Genomic DNA, 24,963 nt, shown 5'->3' with positions numbered 1-24,963 from the left:
TGGGTATTCCTCAGGTCATTTTCTTTTGTAAGGTTAAACTACAACTTTCACTGTTACCATCACATCAGATCGTTGTTCTCATTTGAGCTTGTAACATGATCATTTTCAATATACAATATGTGATAAGCATTTATTTTATTGATCTCCAATATTAATCAATAAAATACAAAACTTGTGTTGTGTTTTCATTCAACCTGATATTACTTTTGGTATACCGGTAATGGTCATCGATAATGGGTGCATTGGTCATGAAATGGTGTGTTAGTCTATTCAACTTGTATTGTTTGGAGCATTTGCCATATTTTCTTCAGAGACGGGTTAAGTTATGGGGGGGGGGGGGGATTGTTATTGCTTGAATTTTTTGTGGAGGAAAAGGGAGAGGGTGGGTGAGATTTAAGATTTTACTTCTCTAGTATTGTGATAAACAAACAATGTACATGTACATACATATGTAGATGTGAAAATGTAAAGTACAAAATCAAGTATTTTTAACATAAACACAATGAATTTGTAAACCAAGTTATTTCTGAATTTTGTTATGTGCGTCTACGGGCCATTTTCAATCATTTCGTTTCTTTGTTAATTTTTTCAAATTGTAATTTGTATGAAATCATTAAAAAATGCAGTATTTTGATTGTGCCAGCCCAGGAGTTGGGTCATTTTTTTGTGGTTATATTTTAGTGCCAAATTGCTTTGTGGAAATTTGTTTTCTTATCGCTAAACTGATAATATTGAAACATTAGAAAAAGGTGTTCCATATGATTGTTGGTGTGAAAGCCTCAGAAAGGGTTTAAAAAACTGGGGTGTTCTTGGAATTGTAAAAAATATCTATATTTTCCTTTTGAAGGGATTTACTTTTTGAATACTGTTGATTGTAATGTTACCTTCTTGTGTTTACCTCTCTTGCCACACTGAATCCTTGATTCTGTGTGCAGTTTTCGTATGCACAATTTGATCATATCGAATGCTTCAAATGGTATTATTGTGCAATCTTGTGAACTTTGATTAAGTATATATATGATAGAATTATTTAAACGTCTGAAAACCGATTTATGTAACAAAGAGCAGATGCAGAACTTCTTTGTCCTGTGGATATCGCATGTTCTAAGCCGTGGATCAACGAGGAGAATTCTAAGAAAATAAATTTATAAAAGGAATGAACGCCCGTGAAGCAATGAGCAGTGCGTAAATGGAGAATGTTTGAAGAAGCACAATGCGATTGGAACCTGAACGACATCGTTATTTAACTGTTGATCATGATGCACCATATACTAAACATTATGTACCTTTATCTTGTGTTTAATCTTAACTTTTCTCTTTATCTCGCACACCTCATTTGTTTGTAATCAATCCTAAATGCCAGTACATCATGGCATGAAATAAATGGAGTATGTTGACATCGTATATTTTCATTATGCAGCATGAAATTACTACTTGTCATGTAATTATGTAATTAGTGATGAAAGAAACTAGATGAGAATAGAAGATTTTGATGTAGAAACCTCTTGAGACACAAGCAGTTGTAAGGAAAGGTCTTTAAATATTTAATTGATCAAAGATGCTTTCTTTCTTCATGGTATTTCATTTTGGCATGTGATAATTCCTGCCCCTAATAATTAGATTGAAATTAACACTAATAATACAATTAAACTATAAGCTAAAGGAAATTAATAAACCAATTGTTGTAATAAGCTATTAATATAAAAAAATAGATGGGATGTGAGTGAAGAATTAATTTCATGCATATTTTGTTAGCTTCATAGCAATGTTAATGGTTGACATGAAATGAACATGTACACGATTCATATATTTATGCATGTGTACATGTACAAATGTATGCCATCTTTTTTCAACTTATTCTGTTGGCACTACATTTCTGAGATCTTCATTCAATTTGGCTTACATTAGAATGATTCATGAACAAAGTAATTGTGGAAGAAGTTTGATTCAATACATGATTATTTTTACATTGATTTTTTCATGAAAACTTGTTGACAATAAAATGAGAAATTTATTTGTAGGCGATGTTATGTTCAAGTTTCAAACCTTGTTCTCATTCCCCCCCCCCCCCTTTCTTATGGACTTTGTTCATTGACAGTAAAGATAATTTCAATGGCAGGATGACTTAAAAAGCTGTTCATAAATGCAATCTTTCAGAAAATATGATGACCTGCAAATAATGTATTTATGAGGCTACTTCTTGTTTGTTTGGTTTAAAACAAAAATTGCAACATGCACATTTTTATTTCAAGATTAACATCAATGTACGTGTATGCACAACCATTCCCAAAATAATATCATGAATTCGAACTTGATAATAGCAGAAAGTAAAATGGTATTCTACTACATAACTTACAGATTGCTCATTGAAAATGTGATGTTTTATTTTGTTTTGAAACTCATTGAGGGAAGGGGGTGGGTGTGTAATTATGTAATGAAATTTTACGCTATGCAATAATTTTCCAGGATGTTTGCATACTGAACTTTTGTTTCGTGAGATGTAGCCAAATCATTGCGTAAACTCTCATGTACTTATTAGATTGTACTCTTCACATGTTTATGGTTTTTGTTCATTGCATATCATTAATTTTGATGAAGATGACTTATTACAGATATCGATATCATTAAAGTTTGAACCTTTATAAAAAGTTGTTTTACATGTACCTTTGTGCTGTAAATCATTGATAATTTCTATTCAAAGCATTGAATATTTTATGGATGCACTCGTCAATAAGGATCACTATTTTCAGTGGTCACTTGTACATGTAAATGTTTTGTAATTACCTGTACATGTACTTGCTCAACTCTTTAATATTATCACCATTGAACCTTTATTTTCATCTTTTGCTGCATTTCCATTCATAATAATGATGATGCACCATGCAAAGTTCCTAGTGTATTTTCTCCCCCAAATATCTTGATCTAATTAACTATACGGATGATAAAGTGACTGCATTTGACATTACATGCATTATTCCATGTATTTGTGTTCGTCTTTTAATTAATTTACACTTTTAATAAATAATCATTGAAAACAATGCTACTTGAAGACCATTTTTGTTGATAAGTTTTGCGCAGGCAGGCAGAGCTAGTTGACATGCCTTGCTAGAAGTATTCCATCCCAAGACTCCAAGTACTTCTATAGGCTCATGAAGGGTTCACGGCAACATCAATTATAAAAACCTCTGCCATTTCTGTTTTCTTTCCCCATAATATAGCTATTTATGAAACTATGCCCATCATTTTCTGAATTCTTTGAACATAAATGAACGTCTGTGTGTATGTGTGTTGGTTGTCTGTGGATTTAACATGCTTTCATTAGGGTTCCTGTGCCATTAGGAAATTTGTAGAATAATACCAGTGTCCCATCCACGCATCTTAAAAGGTGATTAATTTTTGTCCATCTTTGAAAAGGGTATCCAAGCCTTTTGAAAAACTAACCTATTGAGTGCCGTTGGTATCTCTTTTCCATCCATTGCAAAAAAGCACTCTGTTTTTATGTAATCCAGCTTGTGTCAACTTTAAATCAGTTGTGAATTTCCCTTCAATTTTTTTAATTATCCTCAAAAGACAGTTGTTCATTCTAGCCCTGGATCTAATCAAGATTCAGAGATATGTAGGTACAACATGTTTTTATTGAGCAGATTTTATTAGCACAATGATAAAAAACAGCTTGCGCAACTTGCAGTTTTGAGCGACAGAGAAAGAACATTACAAGGGATTATGTTTTTTCCCCCATTTTCTGCTTTAGAAACTTCTTTAGTTGATGAGAAATTGTACCTCTACTTGGGATAGACCTTTACCAGAAACGACTAAGTATGAGTTCTGCAAAGGCATCCCACAAGATATGAGCTGGTGATATTACCAAATTTGCAAAAATGTTGTTATAAGAGATGAAAACCACAATTTTAAAATCAAAATCTTCCTGGCTCAAAGTCCAAATTTTGGTGATATTTTCTTAAGTCAGATTGGCAAATTAAAAATAAACCCTCTTTCAACACTTATTTTCTCCTAACACCATTATACGCAACATATGACATTGAAGACAAAATAATGAAACAAAATACACCAATATATACATGGGATATACAGAGCTGCCAAGTGCCAACTATATGTTTTGCCCGGAATTATTCTGTTTTTTCTCAAAATTACGGTAGTATGTTTTTGATTTCATAAAACCTTTTTTTTTTAAATTGACTTTTTCGATTTTTTAAACGTCCCGCTCGTCAACCAAATGCCCTAAAACCTCTACTTCATTAGAAAAATAAGGTTAAAACATACTTGAAGAGAAAAATATTCTCAAAAAGAATTAGACACCGATAATACCAACCAAAAAAACAAACTACTTACTGGTACTTGTAAATAAACTATAGGTCCCAATATGAAATTAACAGCATGAGGAATGGACATTTCTGCATTGGAAGTGTGTCGCGCTTGGTTTAAGTTTCGTTTTAATGAATTCCCTTTTTTGGTTGCACAAGGTTGGCAGCTCTGGAAGCGCGATAGCTCAGTTGGTAGAGCAGTGGTCTCGTAATCCGGGGACCCGGGCTCGAACCAAGTCGATGCGCTAGTGCCCTTTGGTAAGGCATTAATCCTCATTACCAGGTCCCGCATTTATGCTTTCTTAGCAGTCGGGTAAAATAACCACCAATAAAATAACATATACGGTATCCTGTCAGTATTGTCTTTGGAGCAACTGCCAAGTTTTATTTGTATTGTTCTTTACATGGTCTTTGATTCTGAGTCTAATGACTCCACTTGACAATTGTATTACTTGATAAAGTGCAACTTTTCAATTCTGTTTTTGGCAGCATTTGATTTGTTGCGCTCTATCATGCTCAACAATCCCCTAAAACCTGTAACATACATGTCCTGTTATGTAATAAAAACCCCTCTTTCAACACTCATTTTCTCTGTACACCACTATACACAACACATACGTCATTGAAGACAAAATAATTTGAAAAATACACCAACATATACAGTATGGCATATAGCCCGTCAGTATCAGCTAGAGTAAATAAAGAACTGGAAAAATGCTTTGATACTATGATAGGTTATCAGGGTTGCCTGAAATATTTAAATTAATCCTTTGCAACTGATCAAAGCTTTAGCACCTTTGTGATCTTGAACTTGTTTTCCAAAGGTTCAACGTAACCATCTTTAGCAGTGTAGGTTTTCTATCTGCCATTAATTTCCCATAATCTGTCATAGTGGAAGCTATGGCTGCCGTAGAGGCCCCGCCTCCCCTCATGTGCAAAGATATGTGAGATTCAGAAATTGAAATGTCCCTGCATTTCATCCCTCTTGCTTTATTGAATCTTAATAAAACTGCAAAACGATGAATGCTAGATCTCTCAAAAAAGCGATGTCCATGCATTCTGAGTATTCTCACATAACAAAACAATTTGCTCTGACATTTGGGCGTCTTTCTTGTCGGTTGCTTTCTTACATTGACGCTTGGCAGATTCCACTGAATTTTTAATAAAGAAATTGTCGGTTAGGTCTTTGAGCTCCCTCAATTTGTGAGCCCACTTTATCGCGTATACAGCTTCTTAACCCAATGAACTACCCTTACCGATTAGATGTGTGATGTATAAAGCTACGCGGATAGCTTCCACTGGTAGAGAGTAGAGACAAACAATTCTCCGGACGAATGAAGCTCTCACATCTTTTGAAGGCTCTGTAGTATTTTTTTCTGGTTGTGTTATCGCTCTTGGATCTCACTAGATGTGTAGTCATACTCTAGGCCAACCTGATGGGATACCCACAGCTGCTACCTCCCCGTGCACAGCTGCCATGACATAAAAATACAATCTTCAATGCAATCATCTTCACTTTACACTTTTCACTTCCAAAAATACAATTTTTTCCCATTCCTCTCATAATTGAGTATTTTTAATAATTCAGTCTCACGGACAAAGAAAAGAAAATCTCCCTGAATAATTTAGGCTCGTTTTTTCATCCAAATTACGTTTTTTTTTCTTCACATAATGTTTTTAAATTAATTGTGATATTTAAAAAAAAAAATTTACATCCTGCACGTCAAACAACTGCCCTAAAATGTTATTTTGATCACAAAGTAAAAAGAAAACTAAGGTTAAAACATTCTTGAAGGAAAAGTATTCTCAAAAAGAATGAAATGCCGATAATACCAAAATAACAACAACAAAATTCCTACTTGTAAATACACTGTAGGTCCTAATATGGAAAAAAAATGCACATGGAATTGACATTTCTTCATTGGAAGTATCTTGGGCGTGGTTGTAAGTTTCGCTTTAATGAATTCCTCTTTTTGCCACCATGGTTCCTTTTTTTTGTTCGCACAAGGTTAGCAGCTCTGAATGAGGGTGCTGTTAGCTCTCTCTAACACCAATTTGTGCCAAATGTCCACCTCTGACAAAAATGCGTTAATTCTACTTGTGTTTTGGCACCAATCATTTGAATTGAACTCAAAGCACTTTGCGTTGTACTATGACGCAAACCGGTCTAAATTGTATGGACCCGCGATATCCTAAATTTAATGCGTCAGTAAAGCTGGAAAGAGGAAAATTGCATACTGACTTGATATCAATATCGATATTCTTTGTGCAATCAGTAAATCTTGTTTTTTTCACCTAACATCACTGGTGCGTCCCAACTTGCTCTTGTGTTAATGCAATAGAAAATCTCTCCTGTTTTCAAATACACAATTCTTCCCATGCCTGTGTTTTTGCTGGAATTATGCAGTGTAGTTAGTCTTGTAAACGGACTGGCAACATAATTTAAAATATATATCTAGCCGACCTGACAAAACGATTAAAGAACCACTTGCAAACAGGAATCCTGTTTGATACAGGAGACATTGAGATAACACCTTATTGAAGCATGGATGTGCATAGATTATTGTTTTCAACTGTTACGGTCACACGTTCATGCAAGTCCCAGCCGAAAGCGTGGTGTATGATTAATTTTGATTTGATCAAATGATGGCACCGTAAACATATAGTAGGAGCCCCATAGTTGCCGTAGAGCCAAATTATTTCCCAGCAATCGCCCCTTTTGCTTTTAGAGATTGGCCATATGTGCCAAGTAGTGCCATGTCTTCTTATACAATGGCCATGTAGTGCCACTCTATAGCATTGGAGAGGACTGTCTTCACCTGGTAACAATTTATACATTTTTACATTCTTACTCCTCGGGTGGTCTACAAATAAAAATTCAAACATGTAAGTTGAAACTTTGAAGTAGATTGAACCGATGTGTTCTAATCTAAGTGCATTGTCTCGTCCCCGGGTTCCATTACTCAAAAAGAAAAGCAGAAGAAATTCATGATATTTAGTCTCGCCAAACGGGGGAGTTGTTTGTACATCACTATCGACCAAACCAATTTTAGATAATCATTTTCTCTGAATTTTTTCTCCTTTCATGAAAATGACTCATTTAAAGAACAAGGTTGGACTGCCCCTAGCATAAATCAAATGTTTTAGCAAAGTCCTTCACAAAATATTTTTATTTTCAAGTGCTATGGAAAGGAAAACAAATTATTTAGATGGAGCCAAAACGTGAAACTATTTTCTAAAACTCAACTTGCTTTTTGACTAATTATTTCTCTTCAAATCTAGACTACCGTAGATGGCAGTCAAGTTGAAATATTAGATGTAACAATTTGTACATTACCTGTGTAACGTTCTTGAGAATTCAATACACCAGTTATTGGAATACATATTGAAGTTTTCCTCTTTTGAGATCTCTCTTCATAAATGTGATTGGTGGCTGTGTGACTGTTTTGTTGATGTTACTGTGCCCGAGGACGTGTGATGTTAAGTTCATCTTTGACCATATTCTCCGCTGATGTGTGAGGTTGTTTGAGAGTGAGAAAGCCAGGGTTTATTCATTTTCCATGGGTATGGCTGCTGGCATGATAGTTAACTCTGCAAATCTTGCACAAGTTAAAGTTTCCCCAAGTCAAATAAATTTTGGGCCCAAACTGCAAAACGTGCTATTTACACTTTGTAAGTCAAATTTTGCTTAAGTCTGACTATTTTTTGCCATCCCAACAGATTCCACTTATGCAGAGTTTATTGTATTTCTCTTAAATGACAAAACACATTGTGCTTGTGTTTCGCTTGCTTTTTTAGATGTGAAACTAAATTGGGTCATCCATGTAGAGTATCGACCTGCTTAAAATTTCAGACAAATCACTTGTAAAATTTTTGAGATGGGTATCTATCTTATAAGGATGCTGCGCATGTATTTTTGTGTGCACCTTAGCTGCGCAGGGCCAGCTGGTTATGTATTCACCATGCACAACGCCTGGAGTTCCTGGTATTGTGCAGTATAAATTAGTGCTGTAGTCGAACGTTTAACGGTCCGGTATCCGACCGCCCATGGCGGATTCCGTTTTCAATTGGACGGTTTCGTTTTCCCTTTTTTTTTTTTTTTTTTTTTTTTTTTTTTTTTTATAAGTTTCGATTTATGCCCCTCCACCTGGCACTATGCCTGGCAATGTCTCCTAGGTCCTCTACTGTTTTTAATTTACATTAATGATCTTACACATTCTTCTAAAAACGACATTGTTACTATTATTTGTGACAAGTTCACAAGCACAAATCGGCGCCTTCAAATGCACCTCGCAGTTAAATGAAAGTCCTTCCCGCTTTTTCACGCGAACCTGGCTTGCTGCCGACAGAGTTGGTCCAAAAAAAAAAAACAATATTTAAAAAAAAAATTTAAAATCGTTTAACCAAAAACCGTCCGGTTTTGCCTGGCGGTTAAACGGAATTGAAGATATCCGTGATGTTACAGCACTAGTATAAATACATGATCAGCTGGCCCTGCGTAGCTAGGGTGCGCACGACCATTGCTGCAGAATGTTCTCAATTCTTTACATATTCCTAACCTCATAAGGCATGTCTTCATAAGCTCGAGATTGCCAAATAACCCGCCATTATAACTATCCCAATTGCAAATTATCCAGCTAATTTGCGTTTTCATCAGCCCGAAGTTGCAATTAGTGGGATATTTGGTCGAGATAATCATCCCAATATATCCTGGGCTAGTTTGTAAAATATCCCGCTATTTGTCTGGTGCGTCCTCACCAGCCTGAAGACTAGCACTATGCGCGAACGCTGAGCAAAATATCTTGAGCTTATAGCTTGAGTTTAGAGGTCGAGTCTCCAGGTGATGAAGACGCAATTTGTAACTTCAGGCTTATTTCCCAAATCAGAAATAGCAGGCTATTTGGCAATCTCGAGTTGATGAAGACATACCTAATAAGTACCGAAGTGTGACGTCATATTGGCCAAGTTGTCAAGGTTGATGGTTCCAACAATTCTATGCTAGCTAACCCCCTGGCATGGTGATCACACCAGGGACCTGTTTCACAAACCCTTTTTTCAATGACAAATCTGCTGATAACCAATCAGAAGCAAGGATTTCAGTAGCTTATAACAAAAACTGTAATTTGTCACTGATGACAAGTTTTGTGAAACGCCCCCCAGCACAGGACACTGGATTTGCCCTTCTCCAACCTGTTGCTTGAACGATGTCACCTTGAACCCCATGTGCCGGCTCTGTTCTTTGGAACCAGTAAGCTGGATGACGAGCGAAAAATGACGTTAGCACTTGGGTACTCCATTGAGTTATGGAAGAGGTAGCTTAACGATGCCTTAATACCTACGGATAGGGAAATAACCTTGGCTTTAATAACAGAGAGGTAATCAAAGACAGAGCAAGACAGAGCAAGAGAGAGAGGTTGTTGGAGTTATGGTTGCTATGTTTGAAGAGTGTTTCACAAAGCCAGAGTGAACATTTAATCCATCAAATTGTTACTCTCTACAATTTTACTCACTTTGTTGATGTTTTCTAAAGCATCAAAAAAAAAAAATTCCCCCTTTTTTCTGGGAACTCTTTCCAAATCTTTAACAAAATAGAAATCTTCATAGTCATAGATTTAAGTACATGTACACAATACAGGGACTACCAGTTACTTTATAGGAAGGCTTTGGGGGCTACTGCAAGATCTGTGGGGTAAAATCACCCTGATCCCTCTGTGTAGTCTTCTGTTTCTCCCTCCTTCCTGACCGCACAAACCTGATCTGTCAATCTCAGAAGTGCTTTCTTGTCTGTCAGCATATTCTGACCTTTGGCAACCCCTTGTGCCACTTTTGACCTCAATCTCCCCACACTTCCTGTCAATCTCAGAAACAGAATTTATTTTGAAACTCTACTGTATCCACCCCAGCCCCTCAAACATGCACGTATCCCTGAACCTTTGTCAATTAAATTTTTAGATTGTATTGAAATTCCCTTGTTTTGGCGTAACTTTCTAAGGAGAGCAATCTTGGTTAGATCTTCTCAGGTAAGTATTATTAGGCTTTAGGGGATTAGTAATACTCCCAGGCAGCATGCCATACTGCAAATTTTACTCTATAGCTATTCCTCAAAGGAAACTATCAGGAAAGATGAGGGTTTTTGTGGGTTTTTTTCATATTTGTTCTTTGGGTCAACCTATGATACATTTTTAGGGTTTTTTTTAAAGTTTATTTCATTTATCTGACACGACAGTATCAATCTTTCTTTCCTATTGCATTTCCGCTTTTGGTAATTACCAAATGCATTTTTCATCTGTGTAATCAACATTTTATTTACTTCATACAGGGTCTAAAGATGACTATAGCACAACTAAGCAAGGTGAGAATAATATTTCTTTGAAATAATTTTAATGAAAACAAAAAATTAATGTACTACATGCAATAGATTACTGTAAACGTAATATTGGCGGTGCTTTAATTTTTTCGCAGATTTTGCGCTAAAATCGGTGTTTGCGAATATTAAAACCGCGAATATATAAGCATGACTTCTCATGCGTATTTTGAAAGGGCTGAATTGCGTGCAACGCGAATGTAAGAACCCGCAAATATGTTTTGAGGTCGCTCAGCGCGAAAAATTAATCATGCGAAAATAACAATGTTTACAGTAAGGGCTTGCATAAAATAGGGCCCACATGTTTTATTTTCTTCATACTTCTTTAGTATCTTTCAGCCCATAAAATGTGGGGTGTATTTTTCTGAGGTTGATTTGATATATTCTAGCTAATCACTAATTATTTTTGTAGGTGATTGAACACTTAAGGAGCTTTGTCTTCCATAGACTTAGTGGCCCGAATTTACAAACAAAGTTTGTAGACAAACCTAGGTTTATGTGAGTCATATGACACTTTTTTACGCGTTTCAGACCAAGGTTTGCCTGAAACGCATCATATGACGCACTCAAAAGGTTTGTTGACAAACCTCCTTTGTGAATTCAGGCCAGTGGGTCTTGGTTTTTGTTGGAATGAGAGACCCTGCTGCACATGAATTTTGGAAGACCGTATTCTTGAAAGATAGCAACTACAATAGTGATGATAGATCACCTCAAGAATTTGTATTAGTGTGGTTTGGGTTATGAAACTAATGCAATAAAAACAAGAATTGCATCATTAGTAATAATGGAATGATGATTTATGTTTAAAATGTATTCTAGTTACTCGATGGGGAAAAAAACATTCTTATGTTCCAACTGATGCCCCATTCCTAACCTTGTTCTGTTATTTCCGATCTGCACAAAATATTTCCATCTAGTATAAGGTTGCATGACTAGTGTGTTGAATGTTAATGGGTATGTTGGTGTTATAAAAAGGAAAAAAGGACTAGTAGTGTTAATCCATTTGTGAACGGTTTTTGAGATTAATGGTTTTTGAGACCGAGGTCCCTGGTCCAGTGGACCTTGTAAACCCTCTGGCTAGTCTAAAGGTCATGGGAACAGAACACATTGAAGTATGTTGTGTCATGGACCTTACAACCATGTAGGTGTAACAAACCTTCACTCTTCCAGGAAGTCCTTGTATAAACTTATCTCACTTTGAACCAACTACAATGTTATTGATTATGTATTTGATACCTGTCCCATATTACAACCCCATAGAGAGCAGATCTGGTGTCCATAGATGCTTCTGAAGATGACAAGATATCCGCCATGGTCATGCAGGCTGGCCAGGAATACAACCCCTCAAGGTAAGAAATGAATAAACAAGGAGGCAGTAAAGGGGGTATCTCACTGAGCGGCAAATGCTTGCGAGCTTAGCGAATTTGGGGTTTTGTCGCCATAGTTCATAATAGGTTGCAAGGCAGTTCGCAAACAGTTTTCATGTTTTTCTTGTTGCAATGCGAAATTGTTTTTCTGCAAACAGTTATAAACGTTTGCAAAACAGTCGTAAGCCTTTACAACCGGTAGTAAGACGTTGTCGCTTAAGTTGGAGAATCCAAAATTCAAACGATGGTAGGCATTCGCCGCTCGGCGAGATACCCCCTTTGCCAATATGAGGGGTGAAACCCTTCAAAAAAAAAGGGGGGGGGGAAATAACGTATGAGATAAGCTGGTGCTGATGGAGTAGGCTAGAAACAGAGGGTGGTGTAACGACATGATCGCCAAAAAGTTTAGAGATGAAGCACCTAAAGAGGAAGAGAGTACGGTTCTGATAAACACTGTTGGTCTGTGCTGGCCCAGATGAGAAGAAAGCTGCAATGTAAGCAGCAGTATTACCTGGGTCCAGATTTTTAAGTGGATGAGTCTTGTTTGATGAAATGCTAATTAAAATTCCAATACCTAGGGCACTGAAAGGAATTCATTCCTGCCAGGTACCCATTTACCTCGCCTTGGTCGAGAGTGGGAAATGTAGATTAATTTCTTGCCAAAGGTACTCGGAACAGTGAACCCTGTGATCACAGTCCGTTGATGTATCTACTAGACACGGCATTGCCACAATCAATCGCAACTCTTTATTAGACAGGGCCAAGATGTTGTCATCTGTTGTATCCCCAACAGCACCATATATAGGTTCTTTATGATGTTTATCATTTCTGTTTAATTTCTGTAGGTATATTGACACAAGGCAGCTGAACCGCAATGCCCCACCCCCACGAAACTACATCTGCCACAAGTGCAACAAGGCTGGACACTTCAAGCACAGGTGCCCCAATATAAATAATGTAAGTACTTAGTTTCTATGATAAAATAAAACATTGCCATCCAAGCATTTATTTAAAGCCTATCTGCACTACTTGGGGCCAGGAGGGATTAGACCTCCCAGCATGGTCACCGATAGGTGGTTATCTCATCAAATCGGCTCTCAATTAACATAAGAAAAAGGGGATCATAGGGGACCAACAGGTACCGCTAAGGCATTGTTTGCTATATATATAGGGGGCAAGTAGCTACAAGTAGTTCAGTCCCGTTTTAAAGGATAGGTTGAGTTCTGGAAAAGGTGAAAAATAACATTGTGAGATTTTGCATTCTCTTCACATTAGTGTTGTAGAGTATCGCTGAAAGCTGAAAAGTTAGAGAAACAGATTGGTAAAAGTTCGAACAAAATCGTGCAAAATAAATAGTGCTATTGGAAAAGTCTTCTTTATATTATGTTTAAATTGTATGTCTTCTTTACATCAAATAAAGTACTTTATATCATATCACCAAGGCGATTAGAAAGCTTTCTGTTAAGAATGATGTCAAGGATTATTTTATTGTTTTCTTTTCTTTTTCTTGTTTTGATAGGATGATGATAATAAGAGTGGATACACAAGTCGTCCTATGATGATGAAGTCCAGCGCAGGAATCCCAAGATCCAGAATGACAACGTTGGACATACCCATGATGGACCTGTAAGTTACCTTGGTTAACCCTGTGACTTCTGAATTCTATAGGTCCCATAGGCTTAACACAGAGACCACCAGGTTCCCTTCAGCAAAGGGTTAAGAATCCAATTATCTAGTTCTTCTAAAATTTAAGATTTTTGTGTTTCGACAATATTTGTTCAGACTATTCAGTGTAAGCTTGAGTGGATTCTGCGAGAATGCCATTTTCCATTATACACAAAATGTATAGCGTGTCGAGAGAGATTGTTGAAATAGCAAAAATATCTGAACACGCTGCATCCATTCTTTGTTTTATGACTGTATCGCGTTTGATGCCAGGGGGGTGTTTCACAAAGATTCTAAGTTGAACTTATCTCTAAGTTGGACTTAAAAATTATGGAAAGCCGTTAGCATCGTTGAAAATATTTTGTAGAAGTTATTTTGAAAGGCATAAAATGTTGATTTAAATCATTCATATATTCTATCATCAAGGAGATTTCATGTTCTGGATTTGGAATTTATAAAAAAGTATAAAATACTTGAATTTCTGCTTTTGAATATATTTCATTTTAAGACTCCAATGGCTGTCCATAATTTTTAAGTCCAACTTAGAGTTAAGTTCTACTTAGGATCTTTGTGAAACACCCCCCAGGAAGTTTAAAAAGTAAAGCTTTAAAGTCCTTAAATTGGAAGTATGTTGTGAGATTCAAAATCATTGCTTTTTGATTGAAATTGTCCTCTTTCTTCTATGAAATAAATTTTTAATTTTAACAATGTAGCAATTAAATAAAAATATTACTGTTGCCAATTTGAAGAACAATAAATGACAAAAAAATCACCCCTTCATAAAAAATTTTTTTTAAAAAGAAAGTAACAAGTTGCATATCCTTTATCTTTGATCATCCAGGCAAGCATACCTGATAGGCAAGAAGGAGAAGCCGCCCTTCGTCAAGAGCAGCACACCGGAGCCAGAGGAGGAGCAACCAGAGATTCCAGACGAACTGCTCTGTAAGCTTTGTGAGAACCTGATGACCGATGCTGTCCTCATCCCGTGTTGTGGGAATAGCTTCTGTGATGAATGTGAGTTTGATGCAGCGAAGCACCAGTTTGTTCTGTAAGACCAGGGGGGGGGGGCGTTTCAAAAAGCCTTTTTCCAATGACAAATGACAAAAATCAGTGACAAATTTGCTGATAACCAATCAGAAGCAAGGATTTCAATAGCTTATAACAAAACCTGTCATTTGTCATTGATGACAAGTTTTGTGAAACGCCCCCCAGGAACTTTTGTGTGTTGCAACAGTAGCAATTTTTAATTCAACAAGTGGTCGTAGAAGTAGTAGTACTAGACTTTATTGGATAACTTGTTTAGCAGAAAGCTTTACCTGCCGCAAGGTATATTCAATACATTACAAATGATACATTGTCAGATAACAACTGTCAAAAATTAAAAGCATGAAAATACATGCAAAAGAGAACATACAAACCGTGTCGTATCTGGACCACTAAAAAATGTTCATGTTTCACATGCAAGATGTTTCTGTTTTACGGCAAGCATTGGTTGTCTCTTTAATTGTAAGGAAGAAAAGTTTATTGCTTTTTTATCCTATGATCCTTTAATCTTATGAGGCAAAACTATCATATATGTCAATCAAGCAAGCCTTTTTTCAATTTTATTACAGTATTATCAAAGAATTGTCAAGACTAAAGTTTTCAAAAAATTACTTATTTTTTGTGAAGGTGGGTCAGATTTTGCCAAATAATGTTGTTATGTTATCTGTTATTCCTGGGAAAATATCCAATTTGAAATCATTCAGATGTATCAAGCAAGCACTTTTACTTGTAATTTTAACAAAACAATTCCTCCCTTTTGTGTATGTAGGTATACGTAACTCTCTGCTAGAGACAGATGATCACACATGTCCTATATGCAATGAGCAGGACGTATCGCCTAATTCCCTTGTGCCAAATCAGCAACTCAGAAAGGTAAGCACTCTCGATCAAACTTGCAACCTTAGCCTTGGTGGGTTGAACGCTAAATAGCACAAGAGCACATGTGCTGTAGCTTGAAATGCAAGACTTACAAGTAACCAGAGGTATAGCCTACAGCTTTGCAGCAGTTAATTGTGTTCCTTCAAGTAAAGACTTGTCGAGGAAACTCTGAAATGATATCGTGTCTTTGCTCTAAGCGACAGTATAGAAGAGTTTAAATGGCTGTGTAGACACTCATGAAGAATGGCTAGAAGAATGTGTTACGATTTTACTCTTCTTAAGCTAACAAAATTAATTTGGAAATTGCCAAACTACAGCCTTTCTCTCAGACACATAATTCACTAATTACACTGTCCACCAACCAACTTATTGTTAGAAGAACCTGCTAATCAGGTTTGATGCGGTAAAAACAATTGAAACACTGGATAATTTACTAATTACTGGTGGTGATTTTTCAGTTGTATGTTATCCTATTTGAAATTGTTTTGCTTTCTGTTTAATCATTGCTATTCTACCTTTTTCCTCATAGTCTGTGCTAAGCTTCAAGAGTGAAACCAGCTACGTGCGACGCCCAAAGCCCAAGCCTCAGCAACCTCCCCTACCCCCGCCCCAAACTCAAGAGGAACCACCTCCACCCCCTCCCCCCTCTACCTCTGCACCCCCATCAGAACAAAGAGGAGAGAGGAGCCACGGCTCCTGGGAGGATGACCGATGGCACTCCAAGGTAAGAATGATTTAGCTGGAATAAGGGTGGGACTCGCTGTACGAGAGATGAGACAAAAATGCCAGGCATCCATATCAGTGTTTTAGAATTGGTTGTACGACACTCGCTCCAGCGAAAATTGCTCTGCATTCATTTCCTACACTAACCAATTCCTAACTTCAACCCTGGACCAAACACTATACCTTACCCTAACCCTAAACCTAACCTAACCTAAAGCCCAATTGCAACCACAACCCTAATCCTATGCCTTATATGAAATAAAGCAAAAATCAATTGTGGCAGGAGCATCTCCTGAGACATACATGTTGGTTAACCTCATACCCATGTAGTCATTTGCTAATAAGGATAATAATAAACCTTTATATAGTGCATTCATGAATACTTCAAAGCGTTTACAGTACAAACCTTACAGTATATTTCCTGGGAACACTGGATTTAGTGTGCACCATCTCCATTCCTCAGGGTTTTCCTACCATAGTCCTTTGATCTGTTTTTCTCATCTCCTTTCAACAACCCTACAGTAAGCATAGTTCAATTCAAAAGCAAGGAACTACCTTGCTCAGCATTAGTCTCACTTCTTGGATATTTGGTTGACATAATGTGCATAGCATCTTTGTCACAATGAATTTATGATAGTACTATCACAATATACAATAAATGACTGATGATTAAGAAAACACTTTTGTCTTAGTGATTTTTCTAATCAAGCTCTTCTACCCAGTTATACAAGGTACCTTGGAAGATGATTTGAAATCTATCAATCTCTCTTTTTTCCTCACATAGCCAAGAAATGAAGGAGACTGGAAACGTGATGACAATTATAGGGGTAAGTTTAACCGTTTAAAAGTTGTAAGTTAAGTTTTAATCATCATTGACATTTTAGCAAATATCTTTAATGATCTATTTCCACGTGAAATTTTGTAGAATCTACATTAATTACACAATATTTGCATGACATCGTGATGATGTGGATGGCTCTGTTTGTATCCATTTGTAACAAGATAGCTCTTTTGTACATGTGAATGATTGTGAAACTAAACCGCAGATGAAAAAAATATCAGTGGAATATTTTTTGTAATGTGTCCTGGGTATTTACAATGGCAGTTGGTCTTTCTGGAGATGGGATACAGTACACTATTGACTCACTTTTTCCCTGCAGTCCATGAATCTTCAATGAGGATCTTGCTTTTGTAACGTTGAATGTTCAGCTGTATTGCTAGTAGTGTTGCATACTTACGGTTGTTTTGTATGTTGTTTTATTTTTCAGGGGAGAGCGGCTCTTATTACAGAGGAAGAGGGAGAGAATCATACAGACCGTACAACTCTCGTCCATATCATCACAGGTCCTACAATGACTATAATGATAGGGAATACTCAAGAAGGGAATATGGTGGACAAAGCAATGAACAATCAGAGTCTAGTGAGTCAGGAGGATATCAGGCTCATCAACAACATCATCATCAACCTGAAGCCCCCCAGCATCCTCCTCCTGCAACATCGCTTGCCCCTCCTGTAGGGCATCACCAACAACCTCCAACCCTGCAACAACCTCCAACCCTGCAACACCCTGCAACACATCTTCACCAGCCTCCTCCGTCCGAGCAACATTCACAAAAACTTGGTCTGCCTTTGATACAGGCTGTTCAACACGTGCCACAGCCTGGTCAGCAAGCACCACAACCAGGGCAACATCCCCCGCAACCTGGTCAATATCTACCACAACCTGGCCAACATCCACCACAACCTATTCATCACCCACCACAGCCTGGGCAACTTCCCCCGCTACCTGGTCAAGTTCCCCTGCAACCTGGTCAACATCCACCACAGCCTAGTCAACATCCCCCACAACCTGGTCAACATCCACCACAGCCTGGTCAGCAAGCATCACAGCCAGGGCAACATCCACCACAACCTAGTCATCACCCACCGCAGCCTGGTCAACATCAACCACAGCCTGGGCAACTTCCCCCACAGCCAGGGCAACATCCACTACAGCCTGGGCAACATCCCCCGCAACCTACTCAACATCTGCCACAGCCAGGGCAACACCCTCCGCAACCTGGTCAACATCTGCCACAGCCAGGGCAACATCCGCCACAGCCAGGGCAACTTCCCCCGCAGCCTGGTCAACTGCCACCACCAGGGCAACATCCACCACAACCTGGTCAACATCCGCCACAGCCTGGTATACATCCACCACAACCTGGTCAACATCCTCCACAGCTAGGGCAACATCCACCACAACCAGGTCAACTTCCACCACCAGGGCAACATCCACCACAACCAGGGCAACATCCACCACAACCTGGTCAACATAATTCACCAGCCCATACCAGCGCCATACCAACATCTGTACACCAAGTTCATCAAACAGTGCTTGCTACTGCTCAACCGGCACATGCCACAGCCCAAGGGACATCACTGCCCCCTCCAACCCAGGCACCAACACAGACAGCTCATTCCCAGCCTCCACCAGTGATGGCAGGCCAAGCTCCTCCTGTTGTCGTAGATTTCACCCAACCCCCTCCAGGTCTCCAGGATGTTAGTGCTCCTGTCATCGTAGACTTCAGTAAGCCACCACCCATCAATACAGCACCTCCAGCAGAAGCAGCGGTAGTTGCAGCAGCACCTCAGCCAGAAGTCTCATCTCAAGGTACAAAACTCTTCCTTTTCAGAACCCTTTTGAACTACTTAAAGTAAGTTCAGAGATGCCAAATCTCTTAATTCCTTGGGAGTTTTCTGAAAGATCACACAAACTCTGGACAAAATAAGTATTTGAAGAAAAAAAAAAATGAAAACATGATTTGATTTTATATTTTATTTTATTTCATTGGTTTACTTAAATAAAAACACTGAGCAAATGCATCCCAATAGCCAAACTGTTTAATTTACAAGCAAAACAAACTGACTACGTACAAATCAAGAGAGGAAAAATAATAAAAGGATGAAAGAGAGAGGGGAAGACGAAGAAGGCCATTCATATTATTCAGTCTTGAGGTATGTGCTCGTCCAAAATATTAAGAACATACACTGTAAGCAAAATAGTTTTGAATGATGTTTAAGTGTAAAAGGTTAGTCTGAATGTCCGTTACTTTTTTAAATTTTCTCTAGTGCATTGTCCGAAAATTACATGTTACATTCACATCAAGATGAAAAGTACAGTGATGATAAATTCAAATATTGATTATCATGTACCAAGATATATAGTCATTACAATTTGCTTATTCACCATTTCTTTCTTTTTCTCCTCAGAAACCAAACCTCAGAGTCAAGACTCGGCATATTTATCTGATCAAGCAAAGAGTGATACGTAAGTGTAGTCTCACAATTACGATGACTTTTATAAGCTTTGTAATGAACATGGTTTCAAGAAAGCATTCATTTTATTGCTAACTGAACTTTAGGTTAAATTTTAGGTTAAATTTTACATGTTAAAGCCCTACTGTAATACTTAAATCTACTTGTGCCCTCTATATAGCAAACAATGCCGAAGTGGTGCCCGTTGGTTACCCATGATCCTCTTTTTCTTATGTTAAGTGACAGCTGATTTGATGAGATAACCGCCTGTCAGTGACCTTGCAGGGTGGTCTTATCCCACCTGTAAACTAGTACAGATGGGCTTTAAGTGAAGATCTCTATCAAAGTGCAATCACAAGCCAGAAAACATACTTTTCCTTTCTCCTTTTGCAATATTTCAGAAAATAAAAGGATTTTAATACTTTATTGAGATACATGTACACCTTGAAGGGCCTATTCTACATGGTGATATGTTTCAACAACATGTTGGAAAAAAAGGAAAAATTGTGTTTTGAGATACGTTTTTAGTGGTGGCTTTGAATTTATTGTTCTTTCCTTCTTACTTCTTGTTTCTAGGCAACCTGATCAACCAGAAAAAGTGAAGGATGATGTAGCTGCAGAAATGGAAAAATTTTGTCAAGCTCAGAAGAGGAAATTGCGTGGCTCTTATTCCAGGTCAAGCAGTTCTGGGTCTTGGAGTAGCAGATCAAGGTCAAGATCAGGTTCATGGAGAAGATCACGGTCTCGCTCCTGGTCCCGCTCAGGATCCAGCTACAGGTCTTGGAGTAGATCTCGCTCATGGACACGTTCACGATCACGTTCCTTTTCACGTTCTCGCTCTCCACAGCGCAGGGATAGACCACGGAGAGAAAGGTATAGATCAAGAGAAAGGTCATACTCCCCCAGACATCGTCAGATGTCAAGAGAACGATATATGCAGAGGGGGGATAGACCGTACCAACGGAGGAGAGACCACTCGCTATCACCGCAACCAGATTTCAGGCGAAGAGGAAGAGGGAGAGGCAGGTATTACAATCAGAGAGGATATTCATACCGAGGTCATCAGAGGTTTGGACCAAGGTTTCCTCGATATGACGATCGGAGTAGACAGTATGACCAATATGACCAGAGGAACAATGATCAACCTCCCTTTGACAGGTTCAATCCTCCAAACATGCCTCCCGGTCTTCATCCAGGTGGACCACCAAATGGACCTCCAGGTCCCCAGGGGCCACCTTATGGCCCACCAGGAGGACCCCCTGGACCTCAGAGACCTCCAAATGCTCCACCAGGTTTCCCACCCCATGGGCCTCCACAGAGACCTCCACAGGATCATCAAGGTCCCCAGCAGCAGGGCTCTCAGCAGCAGGGTCCTCGGCAAGGTGGTCCACCACTAATGCCACCACCAGGTCTACCCCACCCATCTACACTTCCACCACCACCACTTTTTCCCATGCTCCCCCCACCTGGTCTCCCTCCACCAGGTCTTCCTCCACCAGCTCTCCCTCTACTTAACTTCCCTCCATTCGATCCAGAGAGGGGACCACCTCCCAGACCATTTGGAGACTTCCCGTTTGATCCTAGATTTGAGGATCAGAGGGAGGATAGAAGGGACAATCCATATTGGGGACAGTCTCGGGATTCCAGGTACCCTCCACCAGACCATAGATACCCTCATCCAGATGGACCACAACCTGTTTATGCAGACGGAGATCCTCAAGGTAGAGAGCGCAGACATAGAGAGCGTAGGGGAAGAGACCATGACAGAAACAAAAATAGAAGTAAAAGTACGGACAGGAAAGCCAGAGACAAGGAAGGCAATTCTGAAGATCGAAAGGAGAGGGAAAAGAAAGAAGAACGTAAATCAAAGTCTCGTCAATCCAGTGAAGAAAAGAAGTCTGGAGACAAGAAAGGGACTCCAAAGGAAGAGTCTTGTCAAAAAGATGAGATTACAAAAGATGGTAGCAGGTCTAAAGACAGAGAAAGGAAACATGAACAACATAAAGAAAGAAAGAGTGATCATGACAAAGATAGGAAAAATGAGCAGGATAGGGGTAAGGATTCAACAGAAGACGGAGAACAGGGGCGAGAGCGTGAAAGAGATAGGGACCAAGAAAAGGATAAGGGTAAGGATGCAACAGTAGACGGAGAACAGGATCGAGAGCGTGAACGAGATAGGGAACATGAAAAGGACAGAGGCAGAGAGCGAGATCATGGCAGGGATAGAGAAAGAGATCTTAGAAGAGTCAGGGATGATGAAAGACACAGAGATCAAGATAGGGAGAACAGACATGAAAAAGATGGATTACCTGAAGTGGATCAAGAACGTTATGACAGCGAAAAAGCCAGATATGAAAATGAAAGGAGGTACTACGAAAGTCAACGATATGAAAGGGAAAGGGAAAGAGCCAGACATGAAGCTGACCGGGGTTATGATAGGGAAAGACAAAGGCACCCTGACAGGGACATCCTCAGGGAAAGGGTTCGATACAGAGAAAGGGATGTTGATCGAGAAAGAGAAAGACCTCGTGATGACAGGGAGAGGGAAACTCGCCGAGATGGAGATAGAGAAAGGGATCGACCAAGAGAATATGAAAGAGAAAGGGAAGATGATCCAGACAGTGAAAGACTATATGATCGGGAAAGAGGACAACACCAAGAAAGAGAGAGAGACAATGATAGATATAAGGAAAGAGGTAGGAGTAAGGAGTATCCAGAGGATACCGAAAGACACAAGAGAAGGGATAATGATCTGGACAGACATAGGAGGACAGACAAGGACTATGACGTGGAACAGGAAGAAAGAGTACGTCATGAGCAGATAGGCGATGAGAAATACTCCGAAGAGAAGGAAAGAGATAGGGAATCCAAGCACAGACATAAACATAGGCACCGAGACAAGAAGAGTCAAGAGAGTGAACATGCAAGGAGTGCTGATGAGAAGAAAGACTCCAGAAAATCTGTGGACCGTTCAAAGAGTCCAGACAAGGAGGATCATTCTGAAAAGGAAAGTAACAAAGGTGATGAAGTTTCTAGAGAATCTAAAAAGGAACCTGAAGTGAAGAAGACTAAGAAGAAGAAGAAGCAAAAAGAGACGGAGGGAAAAACCAAGAAAACCAAGAAACATAAGATCAAAACTGATGGAGAGAAGAGTAAGGAGTCACACGATGAGGAGCCACCTGAAAAAGAAAAGAAGGGTGAGAAGGTGAAGAAGACAAAGAAAGTCAAAGATGCTGAGAAATATTCTAGCGAACCAAAAGTGAAGAAATCAAAAAAGAAGAAGCCCAAATCTGTTGTAGTTAGTGACGATCATGATAAAGGCACTGTGAAGAATTCTCTAAAATCAGCTGTGAATATTGTGGATTATGCAAGCACCAGTTCAGCGGGATACAGTCCAAAATCCAGAGTCCAAACGATGACAAACTCACCCCTACCCAAAGGCTCTAAGCTAGAGGGCAGACTTGGAGGAACAGTTGGCGACAGTAGGCGTGTTGTCGTAGCACGGTCACCAGACAGAGGCATGGACAAGTCCCCGGCCCGACACTCCAGCACCAAGTCCTACAAGAGAACTGTGAAACAGATTGATACTAAACCCATGAAAATTAAGGAAGAGAGGATTGAAGAAGAGGAACTTGATGAAAGAGTCAAAGTCAAAGAAAAGTCAAAGAAGACAAAAGTTAAGGTGAAGAAAGAGAAATCGAAACAACTGAAACGCAAAAGCAGTGATGTTAACCCTAACAAAGAACATGTCAAGAAGATTAAGGTAGAGAAAGAAAAGTGTAGTGATGATGATAGAGAAGCTAGTCCCGAGAAGAATCTCACAAAAGATGAAAAGATGGATATTAATGATGAAAAGAAGGTGGTCAAATTAAAAGAGGACATTAAAGAGGAGAAACAGGTTGATAGTGACAGTAACAAGAGCAAGATAAAAGATTCTATTGTTGATGACCAGAAAGTGACCAGTACTACAGAGAAGAAACCAAGCAGCCCCACCGAGGTGAAAAAATCCGGAGCCTTGATCGACTTGGGACACGATGAGGAACAGTTTGATCCCGACTACGAGGAGGATGCTGAAGACATGGATCACCACCATCACGAGGCCAAGAAACCACGACCAAGCGTCGATGAGGAGGACTCCGAACACTCCACGCAGAGCGAAGAAGAGGAAGAAGAGGACGACGACGACGACGAGGATGACGGGAGTGCCTCAGCCAGCCCTACCCGAAGCGAGAAGGACAGTCAGGTGAAAGAGAAGAGCCACAAGAAACATCGCAAACACAAGAAGCATCACAAGAAACACAAGAAGAGTAGCAGCAGCAGCAAGAAGCATGAAGAAGCGGAGAAGAAATCCTCTTCCCACAAGCATAAACATAAGAAATCAAAGAAGTCTAAAAAGAGTAGTAAATAGTTATAAATGAAGTTTATTCTGAATCCATATATAATTGTCGACAAATATTACATACTAAATTATTTTTGTTAAAAAAATATAAAGAGACTGAGGAGGAATAAAACAAGTGAATGTGTTACCGTATTTGCCGGCGATAAAGCCGCACTCCAACTTTGACATTTCAAAGAGGAAAAAAAAAGAAAAAAAAGGAAAACAAACAAACGGACAAAACAAAATAATCATCATTTTCTCGAAAACAATATTTTTTTTTTTACAAACTGGTACTAAAATCATCAATATTTTTATAATTTACTAGAAGTTTAGCTAAAAAAGTGATCGCAGGTAGATTTGGTGTCCGATTTATACCCCTACCACAGTGTACGGTGTAATGCGAAACTGCATGAAATGAAAAACAAAATGGCGACTTCGGATGGATGTTCGCGTCAGCTCCGTTAAACGGTCCCTTCCCTTACTTTTGCAATGCATTGGCACGAACTTTGATCAATATCTATCGGCAAATGTTGTGTTAGGACGTTTTTTTTTTCGTCTTCATGTCAACAATGCAAGATAAAATTGTTGGTAAGATGTGTAGAAATGTCCTGTTCCATAGTGGTATAGTTATTTTACCGTTCCCAGTCCCATATGTGCAAATTCGTGCTGGTTTTTACTTTCTTTTTTTTTTTTTTTTTTTTTTACTCTTTCGCTGTAAAGGCTGCACCCCAACTTTTTGATATTTTCGCTTCCAAAAATATTGCGGCCTTTACGCCGGCAAATACAGTAGTTCATCCATACTAATGATCACTAGTGTTTGGGCTATCTCAGTGTATGATGTTCAGCGTTTAAAGTAAATTTAAAGTGAAAATTAAAGTGAAAGTTAAAATTTTTAAAGTGACATTTAAACAAGAAAATGTTGG

The 24,963-nt window shown here is 38.8% G+C and overlaps 1 protein-coding gene across 1 annotated transcript in view; it reads left to right on the top strand.

The window, feature by feature from the left end:
- LOC584197 overlaps window positions 1-24,275 on the top strand; it is a 34,917-nt gene extending 10,642 nt beyond the window's left edge. Inside the window, exons 5-15 of the mRNA XM_030998710.1 lie at window positions 10,642-10,674; window positions 11,947-12,035; window positions 12,899-13,010; window positions 13,573-13,679; window positions 14,560-14,732; window positions 15,532-15,635; window positions 16,171-16,365; window positions 17,149-17,191; window positions 17,633-19,018; window positions 19,618-19,675; window positions 20,239-24,275. Coding sequence (XP_030854570.1) covers window positions 10,642-10,674; window positions 11,947-12,035; window positions 12,899-13,010; window positions 13,573-13,679; window positions 14,560-14,732; window positions 15,532-15,635; window positions 16,171-16,365; window positions 17,149-17,191; window positions 17,633-19,018; window positions 19,618-19,675; window positions 20,239-24,070 — 6,132 coding nt within the window. The 3' untranslated portion in view covers window positions 24,071-24,275. The remainder of the gene's footprint in view (window positions 1-10,641; window positions 10,675-11,946; window positions 12,036-12,898; window positions 13,011-13,572; window positions 13,680-14,559; window positions 14,733-15,531; window positions 15,636-16,170; window positions 16,366-17,148; window positions 17,192-17,632; window positions 19,019-19,617; window positions 19,676-20,238) is intronic.
- Window positions 24,276-24,963: the final 688 nt, after the last annotated feature.

This window comes from Strongylocentrotus purpuratus, unplaced genomic scaffold (assembly GCF_000002235.5).
Source record: "Strongylocentrotus purpuratus isolate Spur 01 unplaced genomic scaffold, Spur_5.0 spur5_contig_861, whole genome shotgun sequence".
Taxonomy (NCBI): domain Eukaryota; kingdom Metazoa; phylum Echinodermata; class Echinoidea; order Camarodonta; family Strongylocentrotidae; genus Strongylocentrotus; species Strongylocentrotus purpuratus.
This window is presented reverse-complemented; position numbering and strand designations above follow the sequence as displayed.